General features: G+C 42.7%; 1 protein-coding gene across 14 annotated transcripts in view; it reads right to left on the bottom strand.

The window, feature by feature from the left end:
• Positions 1-639: 639 nt before the first annotated feature.
• Positions 640-15,134, bottom strand: part of KDM2B (lysine demethylase 2B) — a 219,159-nt gene continuing 204,664 nt past the window's right edge. For all 14 annotated transcript variants that reach the window (XM_075898614.1, XM_025177937.2, XM_075898620.1 and 11 more), the window contains 6 exons: positions 13,146-13,184; positions 9,180-9,853; positions 7,423-7,586; positions 3,851-4,012; positions 2,580-2,798; positions 640-2,051 (listed from right to left, as the gene is read on the bottom strand). In XM_075898614.1, the coding sequence (XP_075754729.1) occupies positions 1,870-2,051; positions 2,580-2,798; positions 3,851-4,012; positions 7,423-7,586; positions 9,180-9,853; positions 13,146-13,184 (1,440 nt within the window). In that variant the 3' untranslated portion in view covers positions 640-1,869. The remainder of the gene's footprint in view (positions 2,052-2,579; positions 2,799-3,850; positions 4,013-7,422; positions 7,587-9,179; positions 9,854-13,145; positions 13,185-15,134) is intronic.

A 15,134-nucleotide genomic window follows, 5' to 3' on the forward strand; every position in this document is an offset into this window, starting at 1 on the left:
TTTCATTTTTGATTGCCAGCACACATGCTTTCACTGAACCGTTCAAAAGAGAAAAACCTAGCTCTTATAATTAAAAACCCAGCAATATATATACATATAGGTAGTTGTGTACACATTGTTCCAACATTTATTACCTTGCACTTATCAAAGAATGTCATGTAGCAGTCGAGTCTCAGCTAGTGAGATGTTAGGTCCTTCTGAAATTGCTTAAACTTTTATCTAGAATGTTATTTTACTGTTTAATATAACCTGAAAAAATGGTAAACACCACAGGTTCTGGTGCAGAACTTTGGAACTTTGTCAAGAGTTTTTTGGAATTAAAACAGATGCAGTTGATAATTTTATCAGCAAGCCTAGAGAATTTTGTATATTAAAAAGTGACATTACTTTATTATAACTAGGGAAAGATGCTACAGGTCAGAGTAGGTCAACTTTATACCTGTGCAATTCCGGAATCTTCCATGTGACTGTGCCATTTACTGCTCAGTGGTTTTGTTATGCATAACTAAAGCCTCATAACTGATCATACACACAAAGGAATAAAGTTCAGCTCCCCTTAGTGGTGGTGCCTTTGCAGGGCTTAGAGAAAAAAAACACAGTAAACAATCTGATGATGAAATAACACAAAGGGAGCACAGCTGTGGAATAAAAAAGTGCTATGCAGTTTTTTTTTAATAAAGTTACTCCAGATAAGAATTGTACTGTTAATACTTTTGACTATCAAACAAAACAAATTTTATCAATTCAATTTTGAATAGAAACCCTCTGAGGCTTGTCTGTTTTTGTACAATTGTTTATACAAATTCAACAAAGGTAAAACTGCATCAGGAAGGTCTACGAAAACAACACCTTACAACAATGGCACTTATCAATGCAGAATTTTACAATCAGGAAATAACCATGTTATAAACCTTAAATGAGAACTCAACTCACACTTCAAACAAAGAGGAAAAAAGACTATGCTTGACCATTTAGTCTACTGCTTGACTCACTGTATAAATTATTTTTATATTAAGTACAAGAGCTCATGCTAGAGTGAAACCCTCCTATGTGCAAAAGCTGAAATTGGAGTTTTTTAAATTTCTGAGAAAAAGGTAATTTCTATACAGATAAAACTTGGCAGAGTGTCTTACTTCAACTATAATATACACCTTATTTTCACAACATGCTTATGTCACTTCTGAAGTATACAAAGCAAGATATAAACTTCCATTAAAACATGCTTGGGAACAAAGTATTAACCTACTTTTCCTGATCTGGGTATGTCTGCAGATGGATACTTTGTCTATGAAGTATAGGTTAAGTTCTCTCCTATTGTAAAGGATAAAAATTGGCAATCCAAAACCAAAAGACTGTTTATGCATTCAAACATTGCATAAATAACTTTTAAACAATTGTATACAAAAATAGTTCTGCATAATGTAAGATGTAACAAAACAAAATGTGTTAAGAAGGCAGAAATGCAGTGTGTGGTCCACTTTAATGACACCAACTTTTTTTGTTTGTTTTAAGAGATGAAGAGCAGAAATTAAATTTACACTACCCAAGCAGCACATGCTGTGTGGTACTTTAAATAACAGCGTTTCTTGAAGATCAGTCTTCTTCGAGGTGTGCACATGTATCATCAATAACAGTCGCCTTATGAATTTGCATAAGAGCCAGTGCAGGACATTCCAGGTAGACTGAATTAAGTGGCACAGGTTGAAATTCTTAACATGGGTAGTTTAAATTATGTTCTTTCCTTGTCAAGACTGTAAAATCCGATCTTTGATATGGATCTTTCTGGATTCCCAATTGAAAATAAAATTTCTACATGTTCTTAGTTCTTTCCCTATCCCTTGCCCCAATATTTACATGCTTGTCCTCTAACTAACTCAGTTTTTGAAGCAATTTCTCTTCCACCTGACCAAACTGAACACTCACTGACATCTCTGCTATGAACTGCTCACATCCTTCCTTGGTCACTTGCTTGCAGTACCTCAAATCGATCTGACAGATATTCCCACAACGTTTAAAGTAGGACAGGCACTGGTCAGTAACCTTATTGCAGTCTGTCAGGAAAACAACAAAGAGGAGAGAAAGTAATAGCTAGTTTTACTTAAATTGTCAATATAAGGACTATTTATACAGACTGTGACATGCCCCCATTTGCTCTTTATTATTGCACTGGTCATTAAAATCAATGAATTAAAACCCATGAGCTTGATGACAATTCTCTGATCTTTGCAGCCAGTTGTGTAACATAACTGGATAAAAATGCAAAACAAGCCAGTTTCATGAGTGGTAGAAGAGGGAGCTTAAGAGTGAAATGGAGAGGAAGGATAAAGTAGAGGGTGGTGGTTTCTAGTTAGAATACAGAGGGAAGTGAATTCTTCTGCAGAAAAGAAACTTAAGAGGACAAAAGGAGAAAATGCTGGTTGCATTTTTCTTCAGGAAGAGTCAAGTGAGCTGGCAGGAGAGGGGGAGGTGAGGGAAGAGAGTCCTATGGCTAATCTGCACTTTGTGCTCTTAGATTTCATAGACATTCTGCATCTCTCATATAAATAGGCAAAGCCTCATGCATCTCTCCCATCACATACCTGATAAGTTAATTTCAGTTAAGGAATCACGTGTGGTGGTTCCTACTGCAGTCAAGAGGTTAATAGACTGATCTGACACATGGTTACAGAAACTAAGATTAAGTCTGGAAAGCAGAGGCATGTGCCTAATGATCAATCGCAAAGAAACATCTGTAATATCCAGACCAGCCAAACGCAGCTCAACTATGTTCCGTAGTTTACTTCGGTTATCAATTTGACCTATAAGACAAAAGGGTTTTTTGTTTTTTTTTTAAGTTTCATTGCAGTTTAGCAATCCTCAGCAGATTAAAAATCAACTCCAAACGAAACACACTGTAACTTATGGTGCCAATACCTCCAATTTACTTAAATGGACAGTTAAACAAAACACAGAAGTGATTTAAGTTACCTGCTGTTTCAAGGAGCCCTCAAGGTGACCAGCACTGACAGTACAATTTTTCTCCTGTTTTTTTTATTTGACAGCACTTTACTTAAAGTCTTTTCCCCTCAGCAGTCAAATCATTTCACCCTTTTTTTGCATGAGTTTCATACAGCAATGGGAATACCCAAACCCTACTCAACAATGTGTCAAAATGGAAGACTGGGACTTATTCCAGCTCCAGTTGAGTCTGTAGCATGTGAAATTCGTTTCTGATCCATATTTTTTACGGTAGTTTTATTAATGGTTTTAATAAGAGCTATTTGTAGCCATCAGTTTGCAAAAGTCTAAATTGAACCAGTATGGGATTCCAGAAATGCAATGAAGAGTCTATTGACAACTTTAAATGTAATTATTCACAGGAAGAAGCACTATGCATTTGCAGGTTCAGATACGGCATATTTGGTACATCACACAATAGTGCTTTGAGCTAACATGAGTCCTTGATATAGCCAAGAAAACTGCTGCTCCTCTGAACTGAAAGGAAAGGATTTCCACCTTTTCATATTCAACATATATATGCTTGCAGCCTGAATGAAGGAAAGTCATTCATAGGAAAAGCATGCAGAGCAGATGGAATGACCAGAGGCTATAATTTGTTACCTAAGAACTTACCCCAGGATGTCCAGGACTGTAGCAGTTCTGGCTACACATTTCACATATGCCAGAATTCTACAGAATAGGGCCCAAATCACCAGCTAAAGTCAACTGATATAACACCAAAGAGCTTTGTTGATTTACTACAGCTGAGGATCTTGCCCCAAGAAATGTAGTGTCCCACAAATCAGCTACCAACTACTGACACATGAAAGATACTTGCCAAGCTACATTTATGAATAAATCCATCTGTTACCTGGTCTGTTATCTGTTGGTGGTGACAAGAGGTCTCTCATTTGTGCATCTTTTAATCCTTCCACCCACTGAACATCCAGGGTTCTGAGTAAAGGACAACTGGAACTACAAAGTGCAGAGACGGCAATCCACGAACACCCTGATAACAGCAGGTCTCGGAGACCTGGAGATACAAACAAAGGAAATGCCACAGTTGGTCCTAGTCCAATTGAGGTTAAATTTTAAGGAGGAATGTAACACTAGTGACAGGATCTAACACTCTAAGGGTATGTCTACACTACAATGTTAGTTCGAACTAACGGACGTTAGTTCGAACTAACATTCATAGCCACTACACTAGCGCTCCGCTAGTTCGAATTTGAATCGAACTAGCGGAGTGCTTAGTTCAAACTAGGAAAACCTCATTTTACGAGGATTAAGCCTAGTTTGAACTTACTAGTTCGAATTAAGGGGTGTGTAGCCCCTTAATTCGAACTAGTGGGAGGCTAGCCCTCCCCAGCTTTCCCTGGTGGCCACTCTGGCCAACACCAGGGAAACTCTATGCCCCCCTCCCGGCCCCGGACCCCTTAAAGGGGCACGGGCTGGCTACAGTGCCCGTGCCAGGTGCAAGCCTGCCAGCACCCAGCCAGCAGACCCTGCACCTGGCACGGCACAGAGCCACCCACCCGATGTCCCCCAGCCCACCCCCTCTTCCCAGGACCAGGCTGGCGGCTCCCGGGAGCTTGCCCTGGACTGCAACAGGCGGGCACCTTCCTGGGCTAGTGCAGACATCGTGGACCTCGTCCACGATCTCCGCACTAGGCACAGGAAAGTGGCCGTCTAGGGCAGGAGAGCTGCCAGCCTGGCCACCCAGGAGCAGGTGTGCATGAAAATCAAGGGGGTCCACTGAGACCCCCGACCCTGAGCTTACAATGGCCGTCCTGGGTCAGACCAAAGGTCCATCTAGCCCAGTAGCCTGTCTGCCGACAGCGGCCAACCCTAGGAACCCTAGAGGGGATGGACCGAAGACAGTGACCAAGCCATTTGTCTCGTGCCATCCCTCTCCAGCCTTCCACAAACTTTGGGCAGGGACACCACTCCTACCCCCTGGCTAAGACTACTCCATGGACCCAACCTCCATGACTTGATCTCACTTCCCTTTAAACTCTCTTCTAGTTGTAGCCTTCACAGCCTCCTGCAGCAAGGAGTTCCACAGGTTAACTACTTGCTTTGTCAAGAAGAACAACTTTCTCTTACTAGTTTCAAGCCTGCTACCCATTCCTTTCCTTTGGTGTCCTCTAGTCCTTCTTTATGGGAACTCATGAAGAACTTTTCTGAATGCACCCTCTCTACCCAACCCCTGCTTTTAGAGACCTCTATCCTGTCCCCGCTCCATCTCCTCTTTTCTAAGCTGAACAGTCCCAGTCTCTGTAGCCTCTCTTCATCTGGGACCTGTTCCCAACCCCTGATCATGTTAGTTGCCCTCCCCTCTCCCAGCCTTTCTCTTCCCCTCTCCCACCTCCTTTTCCCAGTCTCCCCCAGTTTTGTTCAATAAAGACAGAGTCAATGTTGGAAGAAACGTTATCTTTACTTTGTACATCAATAAGAAGGGGGGCTAGGGAAGGGTAAGTGGAAGGAGGTGAGGGAGGAATGGGGTACGAGCCCCCGATGGGGAGGACTGGGCTGGCTCTGCGGGCTTCTGGGGGTGGAAGCTCTCCTGCAGCCCCCCGATTGCCCCCTCTCCCCAGATGGCAGCCTGTGGCAAGTGCAGCCGGGCTGATGGCCGAGTGGTGTGATGTGCCCAGTGTGGGTACTCCGGGCAATCCAAGCCAGGTTTTCAAGCGGGGCACCCCTGAGAACTGTCTGTCCGGGGTGGGGGTCGGGACCCTTTAAGTGCAGCCCTCGGCTAGCCTGAGACAGCATCTCCACGCTCTAAGTCCTCCTCTGATGCCCTGCCGGCACTGTTTCCGGCCATCCTTAAGCCCTGTTCAGAGTCCACTCAATGTGGACTTGCTAGTTCGAATTAGCAAAACGCTAATTCGAACTAGTTTTTAGTTCTAGACGCGTTAGTTTGAATTAGCTTAGTTCGAATTAACTAATTCGAACTAAGTTAGTTCGAATTAACGTTGTAGTGTAGACGTACCCTAAGAGTGTACAATCTTCTGACCACAGAACTGACATAACACAGATATCAACAATGCAAGTGTCCCTGCAGTACCCTGACACTAACTCACCTTTGCTCTGGAATAGCTATATGAGGGGCCTGACTGAGTTCTCAAGTACCTTCTTGATCCTAAATTTAAGAAGCTAGCTAACATGGGGTGCCTACAATATCAACAATCACCACAACTAATTTCCAGTCTTACTGTTGCTGTAATCTATCTATATATTTTAGAAGTGTGCATCTGTCTGTTCATTAGTCCGTTTGCTCAAGAACTCCTAAATGGTAAGAGCTAGGACCACCACATTTGGTATGCAGCTTTCTCTTATAATTTCAAGCAAGGTCAGGGTTTGGTTGTGCCAGGAAAATGAGACGTGCCTGGAATCTGATTATTTTCCATCACATGTAAAGAGAGGGGTCTGATCAGAGGGACATCTATATTGCTAAATGACCACTAGGGGCAGTGAGCACAGGACTGCCAAGTGACCATAGGGGGATGGCTGCACCAGCAAGAGAGTGGACAGTTGGGGCTGGGGCTCACCATCTCGATGGCCATCAGACTAGGTATGTGGCTCCTGTGCCCCAAGCCATCCCCCTGCCTCCCTCAGCCACAAGTGCTGGACAAGAGAGGGGGAAGCCCTGCTGGCCACTGGCTACACTGCCATGGCCCCCCTGAGGTCATCCCAGGCTCAAGCAGTACAACCCCTCTCCACCAGGAGATGCCAGGGGAGGACCTGGGAACCAGGGCCTGATGACCCCTGGTCCCACACAGGAAATACTGGGGTGCTGGAAATCATAGACAGCCCATTCCAAGGAGACACTGTGGGAGGGAGGGGGAGGAGAGACTGCATTCTGAGGCTGGGGAAGCAAGCAGCCCAGCCCCATCTCCCCCCGTGAGGAGCTGCCAGGGGATCCGGAGCATTGTCTCCCCACTTCCCTGCTAAAAGCTGCCAGCTGGGGGGCTGAAAAGCGCAGTCCCCACCCTCTCTAGAAGCCACCAAGGCAGTACAACCCCTGCATCCCCCAGAAGGAGCCACAGCTAGAGTGACACTACTCTTGCTGCCAGAGGTGGCCTTGGTAACCCTCCTCTACCTACCAGCCCTCTGGTCTGAGGGCCCCTCCCCCCCGGATTCCTGCACACACCTCTGCCACCCTCTGCCCTGAGTCCTGTATTTCCACCCTCTGCTCTCAGCCCCCCTCGCCCCCCACTTCCTGCCCTTTGCCCTGTACCTCCCAGCAGCTGCTTGACTGCTGCATCCTCCCACTTCTTATCCAAGTAACACCAGGTAAATCCTCTAGAATTCTAATACTTTTTTCTGAAGCCACTTTGTATCGTTTTAAATGTTATTTCATTACACATTTCAGAGATTTTTCCTTAGTGACCTTCTTTATATCTAAATTGGGATCAATGCATCCGACACAATGTCACTTACCTGGTAGTCTATTGATAAGCCAGCTCAGTTGCTTTTTAGATATGTTTGTCCAGCTAAGATCAAGGGTTACAGGCTGTCTCCTAATAATGCCACTGAGCATAAGTGGAGTGATGGATTTACAATGGTTTAGATCTATGTTGGTCCACAATCTTTTATCACAGCACCTACAATAACACAATTGTTAATGTGAGATTTGCTTTGAATTCTGTAATGCTTTACAAATTAACAATAGCTAAAAAATCAGTATCTTTGTAACAGCAGCAGCAGAGAGATCTGTTTGAAGAGGCTCATGCACGCATGCGTTCAAGCTGACTTCCACAAGTGTTTTTAATCAAGCCAAAATAGGATTCTTTCCCAACAGATGAAACGCTGTTATGAGTGGGATTTTCAAAAGCACAGTCTCATTGTCTTTCAGCAGAACCTGTGTTCTTAAATCACTGGGGTGCTTTTTAAAATCCCATCATAAAGGCAGAACAAACCAGAGCAATTTCTTATTTCTCTTAGCCTTTGGATTTAAAGATCAGCTTTGACCCAGGAGGTTCTGCTGTTCTGATTTACCTTTTAGCCAAGTTGGTGAGTCTCGTAAGACTGAAAGCTCCATCTCTTGCTCTGCATCTCTATTTTAATCCTACACACACAGCATCTGAGTCTCTGCCCCATCCCTTCAACTATAGTGTGCTATGGGTAACAGAACCAAGCAAAAATCTTAACGAACTTGCAAGAATTACTTAGGAGGAAACATTATACTTAGTTGGACAAAAATTGTTTACAAGCTTATTATAATATCACCAAGGAATCCTCAGCAGAAGCAATTCCATGGACCTCTTTTTCCACTGAGTTTTAGTAAGTCACCCTATTCATTATTGTATAGTGCCATAACAGAGTCTGTTATCTGCTTGCCTGAGTAAATGGAGTTTTGATACATCTGAGCAACCAGCTAAGAAGCTATTTTATTGGAAGTTCAGCAAAGTGTATAAACATAGCTTTGAGATTCATAATATACATTATAGCTTGTTGTTCGTGTATGGTCATTGACCTGTTGTGCAATTTCTATACAAGCCCCAGGCAGATGCACCATAAATGGCAATACAGTAATTAGCATGGAAAATATACTTTGAGATCCTGTATCAATTAAATTGTTGTTAAAAAATAAAGGGTAGACAATATAACCACCAGGTTCTTTGCACCATGCATTCTGTATATGCAAAAATAACCTTAAAACATCTTGAAGAACCTCTTAAATCAATTAACAGGGGCAACTGGATCTCTTATCGCAATCCAAGAGGTGTTTAACAACTAGATGGAGGAAATATTTAAGTTAATGGCATGCAAGCTCCTAATGAAGTCCAGATTCAGGAACTTTACTAGTATACTGCTCTCTGTGTTTGTCTAACTCGAGGACTTTGAAACACAGTTGGCATGGATATGTTATGTGGTTATACTGCCTACCAGCCTTATCTAGGGTTCTCAAGAAAAGTCAGGACAGGTTGTGCACACAAATATCCCACCTAAAAATATTTAAACTATTTTGGATTGAACTGCACTGAAAGTGACAGCTGCTACATTTTTGTTAAAGGCACGCATTTGTGGTCATACCCTCACTCCATGTAAGCTGAGAGCATCACCTTCCCCACAAACTCCACACATGCTTAAATCCCCTCTAGAAGAAATTAGTAAGTGCTGATTAACATATATGTCTGCATGAATTAAATCACGCAGTCAGATACTATCAGCATTGTCCCCCCTCAACTCCTTACCATCTGTTCCAGGTCTTGCAAACTCTCATACAGATGCACAAGTCACTATGACTGAGGTAGCTAAAGACAGCCATCCAGACTTCCCTTTGCATCACATGGGCTGCCCCATCATCTAGGGGGAGTGAGTCCGGAGGAGGGCTGATGGGGGGTGGCCTGATTACATGGCGTTCCATCTGAATGCATTTGGGAGGAGAGAGTGAAGGTGGTGGCCGGGTAATCACCCTAGGTGTGCTTCGCAGGCTTGGCAAAAGCTGGTGCCTCAGCTCCCTGGGAGTCCCATTTAACCCTTTACTGAACCTGTGGAGTCTCTCGCTATTGCTCAGAGCTCGTTTGGGCTCCTCATTCTCGCTCTCTGGCTCAGATTTGATGGGTTGGTGATTCTCATTGGCAAGGCTGTTCTCGGTTTTTTGGATCTCCTGATTGAGTTCTTTGCTGAGCTCTTTGCTCAGTTCCTTATTTGGAAGACGCCTTTTCCGCCTCATCTTTATCTTTTTCTTGTCCCTAGGCTCAGCACTTTCAGTGCTGGGTCCCGCAGTGGGGGAGCTCGACCGTGACTGGTCACTCTCCTTGGCTTTTGGAGGTGCTTCTGGTAGATCTTCCTCAGGTTCCTGTTTAAACCGTCGCAGGGGTTTGGCCATGCCAGTTCGGTCGTCTGTAGCCTTCCACGTTCGCCTCTGAAAAGGAAGAGCAGGAGGCTTAGCAGAGCTGACAATTAGTTGGTGCCACAGTAGAGGACATGCTGTCCTGCTGCTTGCAGAGAGGGCAACAGGGTAAAGGACCACATCCAAACATTCTCTGGACTTCAGTGGAACATTAATAACTGATGGTACTATCATATCTTAAAAACAACCTGAAATGTGGTGCCCTGAACTGGACACAATACTCCAACTGAGGCCTAACCAGCGCAGAGTAGAGCGGAAGAATGTCTTCTCATGTCTTGCTCACAACACATCTGTTAATGCATCCCAGAATCATATTTGCTTTTTTTGCAACAGCATCACACTGTTGACTCATGTTTAGCTTGTGGTCCACTATAACCCCTAGATCCCTTTCTGCCGTACTCCTTCCCAGACAGTCGCTTCCCATTCTGTATGTGTGAAATTGATTGTTCCTTCCTAAGTGGAGCACTTTGCATTTGCCTTTATTAAACTTCATCCTGTTTACCTCAGAGCATTCCTCCAATTTGTCCAGATCATTTTGAATTATGACCCTATCCTCCAAAGCAGTTGCGACCCCTCCCAGCTTCATATCATCTGCAAACTTAATAAGAATACTCTCTATGCCAATATTTAAATAGTTGATGAAGATACTGAACAGAACCAGTCCAAAAACAGACCCCCTGAAGAACCCCATTTGTTATATCTTTCCAGCAGGATTGTGAAGCATTAATAACTACTGAGAACGGATATCCAGCCAGTTATGCATCCACCTTATAGTAGCCCCATCTAAGTTGTATTTGTCTAGTTTATTGATAAGAATATCATGAGAGACCGTATCAAATGCCTTACTATCACATCCACTGCTTCTCCCTTATCCTCAAGACTCATTGTCCTATCAAAGAAAGCTATCAGATTGGTTTGACATGATTTGTTCTTTACAAAGCCATGGTGGCTGTTCCCTATCATCTTATTATCTTCCAAATGTTTGTGATGATTTCCTTAACTACTTGCTCCATTATCTTTCCTGGGTTGTTTTTATTTCCCTTTTTATAGATGGGCACTATATTTGCCCTTTTTCAGTCTTCTGGAATCTCTCCTGTCTTCCATGATTTTCCAAAGATGATAGCTAAAGGCTCAGATACCTCCTCTATCAGCTCCTTGAGTATTCTAGGATCATTTCATCAGGCCCCGGTGGCTTGCAGACATATAACTTTCCTAGGAGAGTTTTAACTTGTTCTTTTTTTATTTTATCTTCTAAACCTACCCCCTGTAGCATTCATTATGTTAGGCATTCCTTCATCAGACATCTCGGTGAAGACCAAAAGAAGTCATTAAGCATCTCTGCCATTGCCAAGTTTCCTGTTACTGTTTTTCCCTCCTCACTGAGCAATGGGCCTACCCTGTCCTTGGTCTTCCTCTTGCTTCTAATGTATTTATAGAATGTCTTCTTGTTTCCCTTTATTCCTGTAGCTAGTCTGAGCTCATTTTGTGCCTCTTTCTAATCTTGCCCCTGCATTCTTGTATTGTTTGCCTATATTCATCCTTTGTAATTTGTCCTAGGATCTCCTGGTTAAGCCATAAGTGAAGAGGGATATGATATAGGTCTATAAAATCATGCCTGGTGTGGTAAAAGTGAATAAAGAAGAGTTATCTCAGAAGAAAAGAACTAGGGGTCATCAAATGAAATTAACAGGATTAAAAAAAGACCTAGATAAATTCATGGAGGATAGGTCCCCCAATGGCTATTAGCAAAGATAGAAAGTAGGGACACCGTCCCTTCCTGTTTGCCACAATCTGGGAGTGAGCAACAGGAGATGGATCACTTGATGATTTACCTGTTCATTCCCTCAGGGACACCTGGCACTGATCATTGTCAGAAGACAGGATATTGGGCTAGATGGATCTTTGGCCTGACTGAGTGTGGTTGTTTTTATGTCCTTAAAAGATAGCCACTGTACTTCCTGATATGCAATCAAGATCAGTGACTCTACTCATCCAAACAGCAATACAAGCTAAGAGCACTGAGTTACTTTGATTTAGCAAGTTTTGATACATTCTGTGCAATTACTAAGTCACATTCCTGACATACTTCTGTTCTGCTACTTATTGCTAGATGCTATGTCTCAAGGAGTGCCATGCATTCTCTCCATCTCTCTCTAGCACACTGCATGTATATACAAATGGGTGATCCCCCTGATAGCCCTGACATACTGATAGTCAGATAAGGTCTGAAGTGCTTGACAGTGGGCCTATGAAGGGGTCAGCTGGCTCCTTCTTCCCTGCTCCAGTCACTTTTCATAAACTCGAATCACACATCACTTGTCTACTTTAATCAAATCCCCATGGATGTATGTCACAGCTCCAAGAGATGTGCAATGCCATGCCAAAAAAGGGGAAGATTTCTTGTATAATTCAAACACAAGTGAGAAGTCCAGAGCTATTAAAACTAAAATAAAAAGGCACTATGGTAAAGAGGGATGAGGTCGGCAAACAGAGGTGTAACACTATAAATACACAACAGTTGTGCCAGAATTTGTATGCAGCTGCAATAAATTATAAATTGAATAAAAAGGTGTGTTCCTAGCTTTTAAATGGGGATGTATCATTATTGCACAACCGTCAAAGTTTTTTTTTTTTTTTTTTTTTTTTTTTTTTAAGCTCTACCCAAAATTAGATGGGACAGGACTACATTTTATAAGATTACAGAGGGATTAGTGAAAGATGATCAATCACTCTACCCCCACCTCACCATTCATCTATTACAGAAGAATGAAAAGTTACTCAAAAGTCAGTGACAGATACTTTACATTACTGTAATTAAAAGAAAATGTCTCCAGACTATAGTCACTTTATGGCATTCTCTATCTAGGATTCCACAGAATCAGAATCTAGGAGCTGGATAATTTAATAACCTACAACATTTATAATCATATGCTAGCTTATAAAAGTAAATAGACCACCCTTCGAGCCATCAGTGGATAACCATCAATATTGGAATAGACCTTACACCATTACACAAATACCCAGATAGCATTACTGTATGGGGAAATATTGATGTATGTAGGGAGAACAGAACATCGCTACATGACTCAGTCTATGTTTTTCACAGCAGAGAACTGTAGAACTGGAAATAAAACCAAAAAGCCTGATTGTGACATGGAATCCTAATTCTGAAGTGCAAATATGCAGTAAAAATGGCAGCAAAGGCACACTAATGGGATTGCTAAAGCAACTGCATCAAGCGCAGATGAGAGAACAAGAGGGAAAAATGTAATTAAGTACACAAAGTAAAGATGTATCAAAGTACCTTTTTCCTGAAGAGTTTCTCTTCTTTACCAAGTTTTAGCTGTTTCAGGAAAGAAAAACAAATGGTAAATGTTATCCAGTAAAAATTCCTACTATATCAGTTTTCTTCAGTTAATAACTGGTTTGCTAAGTGGTTATAGCAAACCACTATAGATTAACCCACTATAATGAAGCAGATAGATTACCCCACTATAAAATAATCAAGCCATACTTCATTTCTTGCCCTTCAGTATACTAATGGTTTTTGGTTTTCAATGGCAGAAGTCTATTAAATGAACATTTATCATCCTCCCATAATCTCCTCTCCAGTGCATTTTGGTGTCACTCTGGAGTGTCCCACATTCTGGAGACATGTAGGAAACATGTATGAGCACCATCTACAGTGAAACCTTTGTTATCCGTCACTCTGTTAACCAGAAAACTTTGTTAACCGGCATTGCCCCCAGCCACAATACTGTCACATCTTAATCTTCAAGTGCACAGGCCTGGCTTGGTTTACCATGATTGGCTTAACAATTTTTTATTTAAGATGTACTAATAATCTTTAACGCAAAATAGAAATGTGAGACCAACTGCCTCACACTACAAAACTACCAATATTATTGTCCATTGGTTTTTCCTAGGTTGATGGGGACCCTCAGAAAACCGGAATTTTTAGATAACCGGAAGGCCCTAATCCCTGAGCATGCCGGATAACACAGGTCTTACTGTACTAAGTCAAATAGTTTTTAATGCCCACGAAGGCAAGAAGATAATAGCACTGGCTAGAGACCAAACACATGTGAATGGCACTGTATATGCAGTCCCTCTACTCTGCCCTTCAACTTCAATCCCCATCGGTAACGCCTCTATTTCAAATCTTGGGCCATCCACCATAATGAATTTGTGTATGCTACAAAGCTAGTGCAGAAACTGTGACTGAACACAACTGAAATCAACACACAGTTATTCAGAGTTAAAGCCAGGTCCTCCTCCTTGCTTCTACAGACAAGCTAATCTGCAATTCCTAGATATTAAAATAATGCATGAGAAATTCAAATGCTTGCTGCCCAAATAAATTCTACAAGTTAGATTTTAAAAAGAGTGCCTAAATTGAAACTGAAAGCAGTAGATAGATTACTCCTTCTCTTTATAAATTGGGGAGAATATTATCTCTATGCTGCTGTAAGGATTAGTTACTTTACTGAAGTATTACTGCTGCTGTATGCAGTTATGATGGATAGTTAGAAAAAGCTATCAAGTGCCACCCAGTGATTAGAGATGAAAAGGGTTGAGTATTACGCAGGCATGGGCAAGATACAGCCCGCCAAGACCCAAAGGAAGGTCTCTGCCTGTTGAAGCCTGAGACTGTTCAAAATGGTGGGTGGCTCCCACTAGATTGGGGGGGGGGGGAGAGGAGTAGGGAGAGAGGAAAGAATTTTTCATGCTGCCTGCCCCCCAGGCCAATGGGAGCTATGATGATTGGCCTGGTGGGAGGGCAGCATGCAAACAGCCCCCACAGATGCCGGCTCTCCCCAGCACCAGCTCTCTTGCTTCCTCCTCACTTGCTGTTTCTTATACAAAGGCAACTGGGTGTTTTTTGGTGGGGGGGAACATGAGTGGTCAAGTAGATTAACCAATAAGCCTAATCTTATCAGCTAATGGTCTAGTCGACTACTCGTTGACATTCCTATCCTATACTCTGATCCCCTGCCCCAGGTCACAGTCTCCTCCTTCAGCCAAACTCCCTCTCAGTTCCCACACACTCTCCTGCATTCCTGGTGCCATTCTGCACCCAACCTCTGTCCCAAACAGCACACCTCCTCCACAGAAAAGTGCAGCCCTTGGCCACTTACTGAAATCTTGGAGCCCTCCCCCCCCCCCGGTCAAAAATTGCTACAGCTTTATGTAATTACGGCTAGACTGAGAAAGTTATCAAGCACCACCCAGTGCTTAGAGATGAAAAGGGTTGAGTGAAACTACTTTTGACTATCCTCCCCATTACAAATAC

The sequence above is a fragment of the Pelodiscus sinensis genome, chromosome 15 (genome assembly GCF_049634645.1).
Source record: "Pelodiscus sinensis isolate JC-2024 chromosome 15, ASM4963464v1, whole genome shotgun sequence".
In the NCBI taxonomy this organism is placed as follows: Eukaryota; Metazoa; Chordata; order Testudines; family Trionychidae; genus Pelodiscus; species Pelodiscus sinensis.